A 15,384-nucleotide genomic window follows, 5' to 3' on the forward strand; every position below is an offset into this window, starting at 1 on the left:
CCAGCCCAGCTTTGTTTTTGTTTTTGTTTTTGAGATGGTGGTCTGGTGGATTTTTCTGCTTGGGATCCTCCAAGTCTCTAAATAGGGTATTTTCCTTTTGAGCCTTCAAAAATATGTGGAAAAGATATATTGGAAGGTAAAATAGGTTACATGTTTAGTCTTTGCTAAGGCAGTTTTAAGGTAGATAATACACATAAAATGAAGGAATAGTATAATTGTGGACCTGGCACATATGGTCTGCTATATGAAAATAGGTTGAGTAAACTTGTTCAACCACTTTGGAAAGCAGTATGGAGGTTCCTCAAAAGACTTCACATAGATCTCCCCTATGATCCAGCAATCCCACTTTTGGGCATTTACCCAAATGTTTACAAACAAGACCACACCAAAGCTACCAGCACAACTATGTTTATTACAGCATTATTTACCATAGCTAAGATATGGAACCAACCCAGATGCCCCTCAGTAGATGAATGGATCAAGAAAATGTGGTATATATACACAATGGAATTCTATGCCTCCATCAGAAAGAATGACATTTCCCCATTTGTTAGGAAATGGAAAGGTTTGGAAAAAATTATATTAAGTGAAGTAAGCCAGGCCCAAAGAAACATAGGTCCCATGGTTTCCCTTATTTGCAATATCTAGTATAGGTATGAGTCAAGCGGAAAAAGTCAGATAATGTGATGTTAGGAAAATGAACCCTTAAATATGTATTTTAATGTTTTCGTTTCTTTCAGGCATGTGTTTCTAACGCATTTATAAGATTATTTCTTTGTTGCTTTGTATGTCCCTCCCCCAAAGTGTAACCCACCGCTTTCACTATATTTGATGTCAGTATAACATGTGGAGGAGATAGGGACAAACAAGTCGTTTAAGGATTCAGGTGGACCTGTTGCAACAATGAGAAGTACAAAATGTCATGTCAAAACCAGCTTTACAATATTGGTGTGGGGAGGGGGAGGGGAGTATGATTGGGTGGGGGGGAGGGGGGAGGCTGGGAAGGGAGGTGAAGGGTAAACAAAGGAGGAGGCTGCAATGCTTGGTAAGAAATGTATGCATTATCCTGCCCATGTAATTGTAACCCCTCTGTACAGTATGTTCTCAAACAAAATTAAATTAAAAAAAAAAAAGAAAATAGGTTGAGAAAAAATGCGTCAAAAGATAGTCTGAGCCAGGCATCAGTGGCTCATACCTGTAATCCTTGCTACTCAGGAAGGTCAGATCTGAGGATGGCTGTTCAACACCAACCAGCCTGAGTAGGAAAAGTCCTTGAGACTCTTACCTCCAATTCACCACCAGAAAACCGCAAGTGGCGCTTTAGCTCACATAGAGCACTCCCCTTGAGCTGCTGCGCTCAGGGACAGCCTCCAGGCCAAGAGTTCAAGCCCCACAACCAACACCCTCTCCCCCAAAAAAGTCTAGGTGAAAATGAAAAATTAATTTTTGTAGCTTCTCACTTCTTACTGATTTTGCTTCTGGAAGTTTCAGTTATCTGTGCTCAACTACTCCAGGAAATTCCAGGAACAAACAATTCATACTTTTTTTTTTTTTTTTTTTTTTTTTTTGGTTAGTTGTGGGGCCTGAACTCAGAGCCTGGGCACTGTCCCTCAGCTTTTCAGCTGAAGGCTAGCACTCTACCACTTGAGCCACAGCACCACTTCTGGCTTTTTTCTGCTTATGTGGTGCTGAGGAATCAAACCCAGGGCCTCATGCATGCGAGGCAAGCACTCTACAACTGAGCCAACTTCCCAGCCCCTCATACATTTTTTTTTAATTGCTTAAGCGTACGATTTCATATATCACTGAATTCTTTGTCCAGCATAACCACACTACATGCCTATTATTCACTTATAGCATTTTTGGTTAATCAGGCTGATTGGTATTATCAACTATGGTGATTCCAAGTGCTGGTTTCCATGTCATACTGCCTAGTCACTGACTTCACATGCCTCTCTTCAACTCATATAGGTATTTTATCTTGCATCACCAGGGGGGAAAAAAGCACAGCTGGGCACTACGGGCTCATGCCTGTAATCCTAAGTACTCAGGAGGCTAAGAGCTGAGGACTGCAGTTCAAAGCCAGCCTGGGCAACAAAGTCCATGAGATTTACCTTTAACTACCAAAAACACTTGGAGATGGCTCCCAGGTCCTAAGCTCAAACCCTAGGCCTGGCACAATAAAAAAAATACCCAAAGAGTACAATAATACAGTTATATTTCAAAAAGATAATATTCATGTAATTTTTATTGTAATAGTTTTATGACTAGTTACACTTGTCAATCTCTTACTGGACCTATGTAATAAATTATTTCAGCAATGTATGGTAGGAAAAATCTGTTCAGATAGGATGTAGTACTATTTGTGGTTGAAATTCAGGTATCCACTAAGGGTCTTGGTAAATTGCCCTCACATTAATTGGACTATCTGTAAGTTGTATTGAAACCTATGTTGAGACAGATGGAACTAATACTAATCTTACTCCCCAAACTTGTTAGCACTCATCCGAAAATGATTAGGACCAAAATAATCTATATAAAAATTATAGGCTGTGTCTGAAAACTGTTCTCTAAAGCAAAGAATAGCATTTGGATAAAACAAAATTTTTAAATGATTACTAATCACTTGTTATAAATATTACCTGTTTTATTTCTTTTTATATCAGAAAATGAATGTTAATCCATAATCCAACTTAATCTTTAAAGAAACAAAATTAAACTAAAATGAAAAGGTTTTAAAAAGACAAACAATGGTGCCTCTTGTCATGAGTTGGAATCCTATGGCTAATAGGTATTGCCAAGTAATAAAACATTTTGGCATTCAAATCCTTCATCAGCATTAGTTTTAAAGGAAATGTTACAGATTTTGTATTACTTGATTTGGTTTTAATAACAATTATTAAGTACAATAGCAAACACTGAAGAAACCCCTTAGAAGAAAAAGACAATTTAAAATCAGGTTTTGTTAACAGGTGTTGTAAGTGCAACATTATCCATTAAGCATTCCTTTTAAGGCATTTTCACTGTTCAAATATCTCAGCATGTACATCAAGGTTTATATTATAAAATGGGCTCCTTTTGTATTTCATTCAAGGGTTAAAGAAAAGAATACATTTCAGGACTAAGTAGCTGAAGAGAAAAAGACAGTTTACCACTTTTTTCATAAAAAGTAACTTAAAATACAAGTAATTTAACATACATTATTATTTCCCATTATAATTCCAGATTTGGTACAGTAATGTTTTCACTTCTTGACAGAAACTTAAGACAGTACAGGCTGTAGTACTTCACTTGTGAGGTGGTACAATTCTATAATATGCACAGTGATTTTTAAATAGGCTTTGCCATGAAAGGTGCTACATATAAGGTTGTGAATTCTTTGGTAACCACCATTCAAAAACTTGGACCAAAATACTTTATGGTCAGATCTGAAGTACATTAGAGCTCTGGGCTGAAACTATTACCCTGTATGTTGAATTTTTTTCAGTTTCCTTGGGGTTTTAGGCATTGTCTTAGAATACAGCCAGATTAAAAGCATGTTATGAAAATGGCCCTGATAAATTCACCTTACTATTCTGTTTGGCAGAAGGTTAAAGGAAAAGAGTGGCTTCTTACAAACTTCCTCTGAGGATAGCTTTTCCATGTAATTAGCTGGTGTAGGGGTGGGGAACTTCTCCTAAGGGCCTTAGAAGGGCCTCAGAATCATCTGGTACATGATGGGACACACATGCAAGTTTCTTGTATATGTCTCATCAGCTTCCCTTGACTGTCTACTTGTGTTGATGACCTTTAAACAATGTAATATCCAAATAGCTCTTGGCAAAAATAGGTTCCCTACTTCTGAGTCCTTTCTTGAAATGGTATTAAAAGGTAATGAACATAATTGAGTATACTTGTATGCTATATATATAGTCACGAGATTTTAAAATTGGTTTTATCTGTCTTTCTCAGGGTCAGCCTACTTCAATTTAGTACTTTACAGCCTGTCATTCAGTGTTTTCCTTTGAAACAGTAGTGTGTTTGGCTACCTCAGAAATGTTCTGATTTAGGATATTAGTACTGTGGAGAGGTTAAACTGCTATCATTCACTCTCACCAGATCTCACACTCATTAAGTCTCAACTTTCAGTAACTGTCCTGGGATATGTCCTAGTTGTGCAAATTTGATGCTAGTTAATATAAATCTAAGTTACCCACTTTATTTAGCTAAAACATAATTCTACAATTACTTTCAACTTACATAACTCAAAATTAATTTACAATTTTTACATGAAAGTGTCTCTAGGCTGCCATAATACCCATTTACCAATTATGTACTTGAATCTAGGGTGTCATGATGGAGAGAGGTATTTCACAGTCTAGAGAATACATTTTAAATATTTTGTCATGCAATATTTGTATTGCATTATGAATGCTTTGTATTTACATTTACATAGCACCTTTCATCCAAAAGTTTCAAAGTGATCTTACAGCATTATTTGCTGGCAAAACCTACATTGATGGTGGCACTGAGTTAAAATAAATCCAAGCTATCTTTCAATATAACTTTTTGGACAACTAAACATGCTGTCTCTTTTTTACTGGTGACCTTTCCAAAGGGACTAAACACACATTGCTACTGGCCTACCACTTACCAAAAGGAGAGAGAGTCAGACAGACAGTGAAGAGAGGCTTTTCTCGTGGTTACTGGGTTAGTGATGATGTACGTAGTTCATAAACAACATTATGAAACATGGAATTATTCCAAAAAGTTCTTTAGAGCTGGTAATGAGAGCCTAAGAAGTGCACTGTTAAAATAAAAAAGTCAGTATCTTCTCATTTCAGAAGATTATTCTGATAGTTTTATGTTGAACAATGAACTTGCATCAATGCATTCATTGCATTTTACTTCATAAGAAAATAAACCTGTGATATAAAATTGGAACTACTAAAAATTGATGTTTCCCTGGGTTAACTAAACCTACTTTTTGTGCTTCTTCCAAATGTTTAACAAACATACAAATATTTCAAAAGTACCAGTTATCAACTTCAATGTAATATTATAAAGGACAAAACAAAAATTCTTGTTAATAAATGATAACATTAATAATAAATGAGTTCTTGGCAAATTGCAGATCATAATAAATTATTTACATTATTTGTTTTGCCATAAGAAAACTTCTTAAGCAATAATCAGCTCTCAAGTTAAAAAAACACACACTTACATAACCCAACAGCAAAGAAGTGAAATGAGTTAAAACAACAGCTTTATCTTGGGAATGCCTTGCTGGAAAACAATCCTAAAAAGGTTTCAAAAAAAACACTTTTATCTGGGGTCCATGTATGCCTGTTAAGTGTTGCTTGATGGGAATATGGAAAACTAATATAACTTATGCTGTTTATATCTCATGTATTTTTCAGATGTATTTTATAAACTGAATTTCTTCTGGAGTGCACTAAAGTAACTGGCCTCAAAAGAAAAGTACCAACACATGCAGTCTGCTAACCAAAAAAAGGCTCGTTATAACATGCCAAAACATTTTTTTCCTCTGTATCTTGATATATAAGTACATTCCACAAAATACTACAGCATTTAATTTAGGTTTACACAACTAAATATAAATGGCTAGATTTTGGCTAATTCTTAGCATTAAGCAAACAGGGATAAATTCATAACTGATGAAAAGTAGACTGTTCTTGGAATACTTCTTATAACATTTGACCTTGAAACACTTGGTCCTTAGTGAGAGAATGTCCTTTATTCAGAAGAGCTTAACGATACAATATATTAAAGTCCTAAAACCTTCTAAAACTTTTGGCAGTTGAATCCAGTAGAGCTCCTTGATTCAAGGAAGGAATGAAGGTTTGTATTTCTTGCCTGCTCTATTCACGAAGGATTGTTAAAGGTCTCCTTAAAGATTTTTAAGAAATGGCTCCTATAGTTGCTAGGTGTCTTGTTACTTCAGAAAAAAGCTTCACACTGAGAAACTGAAGGGCACTTTTCTCTCTGCATTTAGTTGGAAGGTAGAAAGAAAGAAAGAAAATGTAAGAATAGAGAAGAGGGATATAAACTTTACAGAGCAGCCTCAATTAGAAAGCATGCATCAGATATTTCTATTAGAATGCAGATGTGACAGGAAAATCAGATACAACTTTTGAGAGGCTTTTCATAAAATAAGAATCTAGTTGTTTATTATTATTATTATTATTATTAGTCAGTTGTGGGGCCCGAACTCTGGGCCTGGGCGCTGTCCCTCAGCTCTTCAGCTCAAGGCTAGCACTCTACCACTTGAGCCACAGTGTCACTTCTGGCTTTTTCTGCTTATGTGGTGCTGAGGAATCGAACCCAGGGCCTCATGCATGCAAGGCAAGCAAGCACTCTACCACTGAGTTACCTTTCTTCTTAATCATCAAGAAAGTTATGGGGAAAATTGTATTCTTGCCACAAAACACAATGTTATTTGCTAGTAAAGGTAAGTTGAAATTGAGGGGAAAGTAGCTTTCAACGATTTGAGTCCTAAACTGACAGGCAAAAACTTTTGGCAACAAATTAATGTTGCTTTGCTAGTAAGTATGTCAGAAAAATCAATGAATCAAGCAAGCAATATTTACATCTGTTAATGCAATATGCACTTGTTCTCATACTTAATTTGGTTAGTTTTATAAATGAGACTAATCTCATTTACAGTTGAAGTAGTTAACTCACCACTTGGCCCACATGTCATGTAGTGGGTAACAGAATTAGGAGCTTTGTTGCTCCCTAGACCTGCTTTTTGAATTTCTGCTTTCTTGTACTTTGTCCACATCTGCAGGAGAAAAGCATTTCATGTTATTTAGTCAAAGGTTAAACAACATAATTCATGATGACAAGAAACTAATAAAGAGCTCTCACTAGGGAAGAAGGATGTTTTAAATGTGTGGGAAAATTATTAATCTGATTAGTCTCATTACCTAAAGACTGATTTTTATACTCTAAAACCACAAATAACTTTATGAAAGCTCTAACTTTTTTAAAAACCTGGAACAATTATTTCTTCCTTCTTACTGTCAGAAGGCTTTTGTATATGTACATTTAATGTATTTATATATTAAATGGTCACCAAAATTTTAAAGTAAAAAACAATATTGTAATATAACAGAAGAAATAACCACATTGAAAAATTTTATGATTTACTAGGAAAATTAGTCCTGTTGGGAGCCAGTGGCTCATGCCTGTAATCTTAGTTATTCAGGAGGCTGAGGTCTGAGGATCACTGTTCAAAGCCAGCCAGGGCAGGAGAGTCTGTGAGATTCTTGTCTCCGATAAATCACCAGAAAAGTGGAAGTGGTGCTGTGGGTCAAGTGGTAGAGCACTTGCCTTGAGCTGAACAGCTGAGGGCCAGCACCCAGGCCCATACTTCAACCCCCATGACTGGGAAAAAGAAAAGAAAAGTAATTCTAAGGCTATTTTGCAATATATCTACTTTACAGTATACCTACTTAACACTGACTGCCTTGCTCAAAGTGGACATAACATGTGATTCATAGTACCTCACAAATTATATTGTATAAGTTCTAGAAAGATAAGCCAGGAATACAAAAGCTATTCAGTTTGATTACAATCAGGCTACTGAATCTTCAAAGTTTTCTAATTCTAATCCTTGGTGAATGGTGAAACTATGTAAATATTTATGGAGTGTCTTAGAGGAAATAAGAATAGCTGCTTCAAATAATTTTGGACAGCTACGTGAATTTTCATTTACAGAAATTATGCTAATTTGAAAAATTGAAGAGAAAGGTTTTTTGAAAATAATTAAACATGTGTTTTCATATGCTGTGAAGAAACACAGGTAAGATACTAGTGTTGTTTGGAGAAAATATTTGACAGTTGGTGATGGTTTTTGGAAGAATTGTCAAATATGCTTCAACACATATACATACAAGGTATTTGTCATGCCTGCATACTGTATATATTCTTTCTGAAAACATGAGCTATAACCATTTGGTAGGAAATAATTCAAGTCTGTAAAGTAACTATATAACTTTAAATAAAAGAGTAAATGATTTTTAAGTAATTTTGAATGACTGAGGTTAATATTTCAAATTGAAAGTATAATGGCCAAATTTATGACATCTAACCTAAAAATTTGAGATAGTTGTAAAATAATGTTTGAATCATCATGGAAAAGATATATTAGCTATTATTTTTGTGTCATGTATGTCCCTCATCTAATCTCAACTAATTCAGTTATTATCATTAAATTTTATTCCTAGGTTATAAGAAAAAAGGAAACATTAGCACCAAAAATACTTCAAGTATTAGGACTCACTAGGTAAAAACTGACAGTAAAATAGTATGATGCATTAATATAGAAAATGGTACTAAAATATGAAGTTTCTGACTATGTTCATCTGATTACCTGTACTATAATTATTTTTAGTAAAAGCTATGAGGTGGGGGAGAACCATGGCTAACAACATTTCAGGGACTTAACCCTGAAATGATCTTGCATAAGTACAAGACGTTAGTTCAATTTATAAAGATGTAAATATAAATTTCACTATACAAAGTTTCTGTTCACTTTTTTTTGCGGGGGGGGGGGGGGGGAGGTGACCACACTGGGGCTTGAACTAAGGGCCTTTTGCTCTTGCTTGGCTTTTTCGCTAAAGGCTAGCATTCTGCAACATGAGCCACATCCACCTCTACTTTTGGCTTTTTTCTGGTTGAGGAGATTAGAGTCTCATACAGTTTACTCCACAGACTGTGATCCTTAGATCATAGCCATCTGTGTAGCTAAGACTATAGGCATGCGCAATCAGTGCCTAGTGATTTTTGTCATTTTGGTTCAGCCTAAATACTGATTGTTTAGCCTGAACCAAAATGGCAAAATCATTCCAGAGGTTAGACATTCTACTAGAAGTAAATCAGGGTTACAACAGGTTTTTTTGCCCCCTCTCTAAAAATATTCTGAGATTCGAGTTTAGCTGACTTATTCTAAGTAATCTGAACACAGACAATTTAAAAGCCTAAGGTATTTTTTTCTGCTCAAGACTGCAACTATACTACTTGAGCCACAACTCTACTAAAAGCCTATGATATGTGAGTCAGAGTTTACAGCTGTGTGTATCTTGTATCTTCAGAATATGTTTGTTTTACTAGAGTATGTTTTTAATAGGGTAAATTTTAGATCCAAGAATTGATATATACTTGCTAAAATTGTTACAAGTGGTTTTTTTGTTTTTGTTTTTGCCGGTCGTGGGGCCTGAACTCTGAGCCTGGGTACTGTCCCTCAGCTCTTCAGTTCAAGGCTAGTGCTCTACCATTTGAGCCACAGTGCCGCTTCTGGCCTTTTCTGTGTTTGTGGTGTGATGAGGAATCAAACCCAGGGCCTCATGCATGCAAGGCAAGCACTCCTGAGCCACCTTCCCAGCCCACAAGTCATTGTTTTATAGTGCAAAGTATTTTAAAAATATAAATGCATTTAAAATGTTTTAAGAACATCTATACTTTAGTAAGTTAGTGATATTGCTATCATTTTGCATAGAAGTAAAAATACCATTTCCCAACATATTAAGTGTGATTTGGTTTATTTCTCTTTGACTCTTATATAGAAAAAGAACTGGAGAAACTATCATATAACTGATTTCATGTTAAGTAAGTCAGTCATCTTGATGGAAAGATAATATTTGAACTATTATATTTATCAGATGTACAAAGTACAAAGAACAAAAAGAATACAATGTTCCTAATTACTGTGTAATTACATTGAAATTTGATTGAGATTTCTAGGAATAACACTACATTTTCAAAAAACAATGTTTTAAATCTGACAAAGGGTTTATCAACATGGACATTAATTAAAATTAAATTGAATCATAAAATATTTCTTTAAATATGTAACAGGACAGAAGGTATAAAGGATAAATGAAAGACTAATGTATTTTTACATATTTTCTTACTAATATTGTAATGTGCAACAAGAAGTGCACATTCTGGAAACCAAAGAAAGAGCAAGAAAGAGGGGCAAGCGTGGGAGGAATAGAGGAAAAAAATTCCTTTTTGGAAGCAACAAAGCAAATCACTTGGATATGACTTCTTGGTAAAAAACATGCAACTATTTTAACATGCTTTTGGACATCAAACTACTAAGAGGAACATGCATAATTTAGAAATTCAAAATGCATGCAAAAATGTACAAGGTAACTAATAATTCATGCTGGCTTTGGTATGGTTACACATTCGCATTTATATACATGCCATCATGTACAGCTGAATTCTATGCAACAATTTAAAAATAAAAATACAGACCTAACTAAATGATTGTGTTCAACAGCAAGTCTTCAAAGAAGTACAGTGCATATCAAGTAACATCATTATGCAGTTTGGGTCATACACAACCATATTCATACCAAACAGTTTGATTATCCTCAGAAACCAACAATGCAGCTTCTACGTCATCAGGACATAGGCATGCAGGAATGATAAGATTACTATCTACAGAGGATTGTGGGTTACTGTAACTAGGGCTCTGACTGTCAGGAAACTGTTCATTGTCTTTCTGTGCAGTTTTACTGGAAGAAGAAGCCTGGTTAGTTACTCTTGTGATGAGCTTGGGAGGTAACCCACTTATGTTACTAACTAATTCTGTGTTTAAGGAAAGAAATGGCTGAGATGAATGAATCACAGTAAAAGACTCTACACTATCTTTAGCTGATACTCCAAATGAATCATTAGGTATTTTGACAGTGGCAAAAGTTTGGTTTAGAAACAATGATCTTTTTGTTCTTGAGTTTCTAGCTTGGTCATACAGAGACTCAGGCATATCTGTAGCTAAATTATTCTGAGTATAAAAACCTTTAAAAGGTGTAGGACCATGAAGAGTGTGAGAGGACCACTGATGTAAATGGTACTCACTAGACGCTGCAGTGATGTTGCTATCAGCAGTAGGCAGTGGAGAATCAATTGACAAAGGCAATCTACTGTCCTTGGCCAAAAAATCATGTATGCTTGTCCTCCGTGTTGTTCCTTCGGCTGTGGAGATCACACTACTTGCACGAGGTAAAGTGGCATAAGGATTGCTATCTTTTGATTGTCTTGACAGAGAGGTTTCTTTTACTAGTTTTATCTTTCCTTGAGTGCCTGATGCAGACTTTCCTGTAGAACCAATGAAGTAGGCATCTTCAGTCTTTCGAGGACCAGGTCTCACAAACTCAAGCTTAGTTGTCCGTCTGTCATGGAAGTCCCCTGGGGTTTTTCCACTTACTGACCTGGACAGACCACAACTAACTGGCTTGTCTTTTCCCAAAAAGTCAGAAGAAACAGATAAACTTTTCATTACTTCATCTAAAAGATTCTCTTGACTTGAGGACTTTAGCTGTTTAAAAAACAATGAAACAGGTTAGTGAATACAACTCCTTGCTGTTCTGAGACAGTCTTATGAAGCTTTTAAGTGTTGGCCTCTCACTCACTATCCTCCTGTCTCTATCTCCCAGGTAGCGATAACTATAGGTATATACCACCATGCACGGTTTGAGTATAGCCATATAAACATTTTCGTGATATACTAAGCAGTACAATAGCTGTTTTGCTTAAATTTTAGTAATGGGGCTTGAAATCTGGGTCTGGGTGCTGTTCCTCAGCTCTTCAACTCAAGGTGAACACTCTATCTCTTGAACTACAGTGCCACTTCTGAGTTTTCTGGTGGTTTACTGGAGGTGAGAGTCTCACAGACTTTCCTGACTGGGCTGGCTTTGAACCACAATCCTCAAATGTTAGCCTCCAGAGTAGCAAGGATTACAGGTGTGAGCCGCCAGTGCCCAACTTCAATATCTGTTTTTTTTTCATTCTCTCCTTCTTTTTCTTTTTGTCAGGACCCAATGCGAACTCAAGGTCTCATGCTTGCTAGGCTAACACTCTACCACACTTCCAGTGCACCCTCCCCCTCTTTTTTTCTTGCCTGGGAAGGATTTGAACTATGATCCTCCAGCTCTCAGGATCCTGAACAGCTAGGATTACTGACGTGTTATGTATGCCCATTTCAGTAACAAACATTCCCCACCCCCCTCAGCTTCACTGCAAGCATTCCACTCCTTGAGTGACTCTCTCCAGTCTGGCTTGGTTGCTGGGTATTGACTGGTTTCAAATCATGACCCTAAGCTTTAGTTTCTTGTGTAGCTAGAAATACTGCAGTGACCTGCCAATGCTTAGCTTTAATCATATTAAAGGTCACCCCACATAAAACTAACCTGTATTGAGGTAAGCTTGTTGCTTTCTTCCAGAAACTGTTGTAGAGTAACGACTTCACTTCCAGGAGAACCAGTTTTAATTTTATGAAGTCCTCGACTTTCTAGTGTTTCTGGCATTTTGTGCTGGAGCACTGGACTTGATCTGGCTTGTCTTTTCAAGTACTGGATTGGACTGCTACCACTGCTGGACCAAGTCTCATGATCATGAGGCAGGCTAAATTCTCCACTGCTGTGACTTTGTGGCCTGCTTTGGTTATTAACTGCACCTGCTTTTAGAATAAATGCTGTGTTGAGACTTTAGTAATAGAAATGAGATTGTAAGCAATAAAATTATTAAGTGGGCTTTTTCCATGAATAGCCAAACTTAATATTCAAGCTTTAAGAAATGCTTAGTAAACCATGTTAGTCTTCAATGAAATCAACAACTGTCTGCCAGAGCTTGCTTTATTTTATTGAACTGACAAATATTTTAAGCATTGCAAAGATAAAGACTTGCTCTTACCACAAAAGTCAAATTTAAACAGTCCACTACAAAGCAAGCACTTAAGTACATTTGAAGATTAAATAAACAAGTAAATTGAATGAATGATAAACTGTTTAAATTCAGGTCCAAATAACTGTAAAAAATAAATAATTCAAAATTTAGAATTAGGACTTGATTATATACATTTTCAATTATTCGTGAGGTTAAAGCCCAAGATTTTAAATGCAAAAATAGCATATTCTAATTATTTGCTTACAAAACCATGTTTTTTTCTGTTCATTCTAAATGAGTAAACATAAATTTAAAAACCAAGTAAAGACATGACAATTAATTTAAAAATTCCTATAAATATTAAGATCCAACTAATTAATTAAAGCCAGAAGCAATATAGGCCTGGAAGTAGATATGTATAGATAGCCCAAGATGGCCTAGAATTTATTTCATTAGTTTTATTTTTTAGTTTGCCAGTCCTGGGGCTTGAATGCAGGGCCTAGGCACTGTCTCTGAGCTTCTTTTGCTCAAGGCCAGCACTCTACCACTTGAGCCACAGTGCCACTTCTGGCCTTTTTTGTTTATGGTTTTCTACTCACAAAGCATAAAGGGGTCATGGAAAATTTTGTTTGAACTTATTGACTGAAGAACTGAACTCAGGGCTTCATGCATGCTAAGTAAGCACTCTATCACTAAGCTATATTCTCAGCCCTTGCCTAGAATTTATGATGCGTCTTCCTTAGCTTCCCAAGCTATTTTGTTTTCTTTTGTGTGTGTGCCAGGCTTGAACTCAAGTGCCCAATGTTCTTATTTGTCTTTCTTTGGCACTTAAGGCTGATGCTCTAAAACCTGACCAATACTACTAGTTCTGGCCTTTTGCTGGTTATTTGGAGTTGAGTTTCACAAATTTGCCTGCCCAGGTTGGTTTAAAACTGTGATCCTCAAGCCTGGTACTGGTGGCTTGCACCAGTGGCTCATACCTATAATCCTAGCTACTCAGGAGACTCAGATCTGAAGATCATGGTTAGAAACCAGCTCAGGTAGGAAAGTCCCCAAGACTCTTATCTCCACTAAATTACCAAGAAAGCTGGAAGTGGAGCTGTAGGCTCAAGAGACAGAGTGTTAGCCTTTGAGCAAAAGCTCAGGACAGGGCTCAGGCTCCGAGTTCAAGCCATAGGACCTGCACCAAAAAAAAAAAAAAAAAGCCAAAATATGTTGGGTTTTTTTTGTTTGTTTGTTTCAATCCTGGGGCTGGGTACTGTCAGGCCTGGGTACTGTCCTTGGAAAAAATTTTTTTTGTCAGTGTGGGGCTTGAACTCTGGGCTTGGGGCACTGTCCCTGAGCTCCTCAGCTAAAAGCGAGTATTCTACCAAGTGAGCCACAGTGCCATTTCCCATTTTCTAGTGTTTAATTGCAGATGAGAGTGTCACAGACTTTACTGCCTAGGTTAGCTTTCAACAGAGATCCTCAGATCCAGCCTCCATAGTAGCTAGGATTACAGGTGTGAGCCACCGTCCCATTGCCTGGCTGTCCTTGAGATTTTTGCTCAAGAGTAATGCCCTACCATTTGAGCCACAGCTTCACTTCCAGCCTTTTGGTGGTTAAATTGGAGGTAATTTATGAGTATCATAGATTTCCTGCCCAAGCTGGCTTTGAACCTCAATCCTCATATCTCAGCTTCCTGAATAATAGCTACAATTATAGGCAATGAGCTGCTGGCACCTGGATTAGATCTCAGCCTCTTGAGTAGTTAGGATTATAGGAGTGAGCCACCAGTGCCTGACCAATTAATTCAGTTTACTTTTTTTTTTAATCTTTTTTTTTGTTTTGTTTTGTTTTTTGTTAGAGGAGGTGATCCAGGAGCTTGAACTCTGTCCCTAAGCTGCTTTTACTCAACGGATAGCACTCTACCACTTAAGCCACAGCTCCACTTCTGGCTTTTTGGCAGTTTGTTGGAGATAAGTCTCATGGACTTTCCTACCCAGGCTGGCCTCAGATCTTAGCCTCCTGAGTACCTAAGATTACAGGCGTGAGCCCCTAGCACCTGACATTACTTAATGTCTGAATTATCTGATTGTTCTTGCTGTTGACAGTTCGTATGTTATCTAGATAACCTTGAAAGACTCAGTTGTGGTTGAACTATTCAGAATAGAAATTAGCAAGTTATGGAATAAACTCACTAAATCTGTGCTATTCAGTAATACTACTACTGATTTTGATAAATAGCAAACTGACAATAAGTAGTTTTCTAAACACAAAACGTAAAGGGGAAAAATTTGTTTCAAGTTATTTAATTGTTTCCAGAAATAAGATTTTAAAACTGGGCAAAATTCTTCATACTTTCAGACTATATTTTTCTTCTATCATGCTTTAGGACTGTATTTTTCTTCTAGATATAAAATGAACTAAAAAAATTATTTCCTCCATATTTCATATTATCACAAATAGTCATAACATTAATGATAAAATTATAACTGAAAAATTTTTTTATCCAAAAGTAATACAACAAATGTATTACTCAACAATTCTGGACTACCCAAAATAACAATAATGGGTTAAATGCCTCCAAGAATTTGAAAAAGATAGTAAAGTTTGAAGGAAAAAAGGGTCAACCAGTTTCTAGCTATTCATATAAATATCTTACACAATACATTATTTTAAGATTAAGAAAAAATATTTCCATTTGTTATATAGGGTATATTTGTA

At 36.3% G+C, this 15,384-nt stretch overlaps 1 protein-coding gene across 7 annotated transcripts in view; it reads right to left on the reverse strand.

The window, feature by feature from the left end:
* Window positions 1–2,626: 2,626 nt before the first annotated feature.
* Ccdc88a (coiled-coil domain containing 88A) overlaps window positions 2,627–15,384 on the reverse strand; it is a 131,278-nt gene continuing 118,520 nt past the window's right edge. For 4 of the 7 annotated variants that reach the window (XM_070025642.1, XM_070025641.1, XM_070025640.1 and 1 more), the window contains 4 exons: window positions 12,204–12,472; window positions 10,873–11,332; window positions 6,685–6,784; window positions 2,627–5,985 (listed from right to left, as the gene is read on the reverse strand). In XM_070025642.1, the coding sequence (XP_069881743.1) occupies window positions 6,720–6,784; window positions 10,873–11,332; window positions 12,204–12,472 (794 nt within the window). In that variant the 3' untranslated portion in view covers window positions 2,627–5,985; window positions 6,685–6,719. Of the gene's footprint in view, window positions 5,986–6,684; window positions 6,785–9,843; window positions 10,789–10,812; window positions 11,333–12,203; window positions 12,473–15,384 lie in introns of those variants that run through there. The other 3 variants (XM_070025639.1, XM_070025645.1, XM_070025643.1) reach the window with 3 other exon arrangements.

The sequence above is a fragment of the Dipodomys merriami genome, unplaced genomic scaffold (assembly GCF_024711535.1).
Source record: "Dipodomys merriami isolate MVZ:Mamm:240054 unplaced genomic scaffold, mDipMer1.0.p SCAF_17, whole genome shotgun sequence".
Classification (NCBI taxonomy): domain Eukaryota; kingdom Metazoa; phylum Chordata; class Mammalia; order Rodentia; family Heteromyidae; genus Dipodomys; species Dipodomys merriami.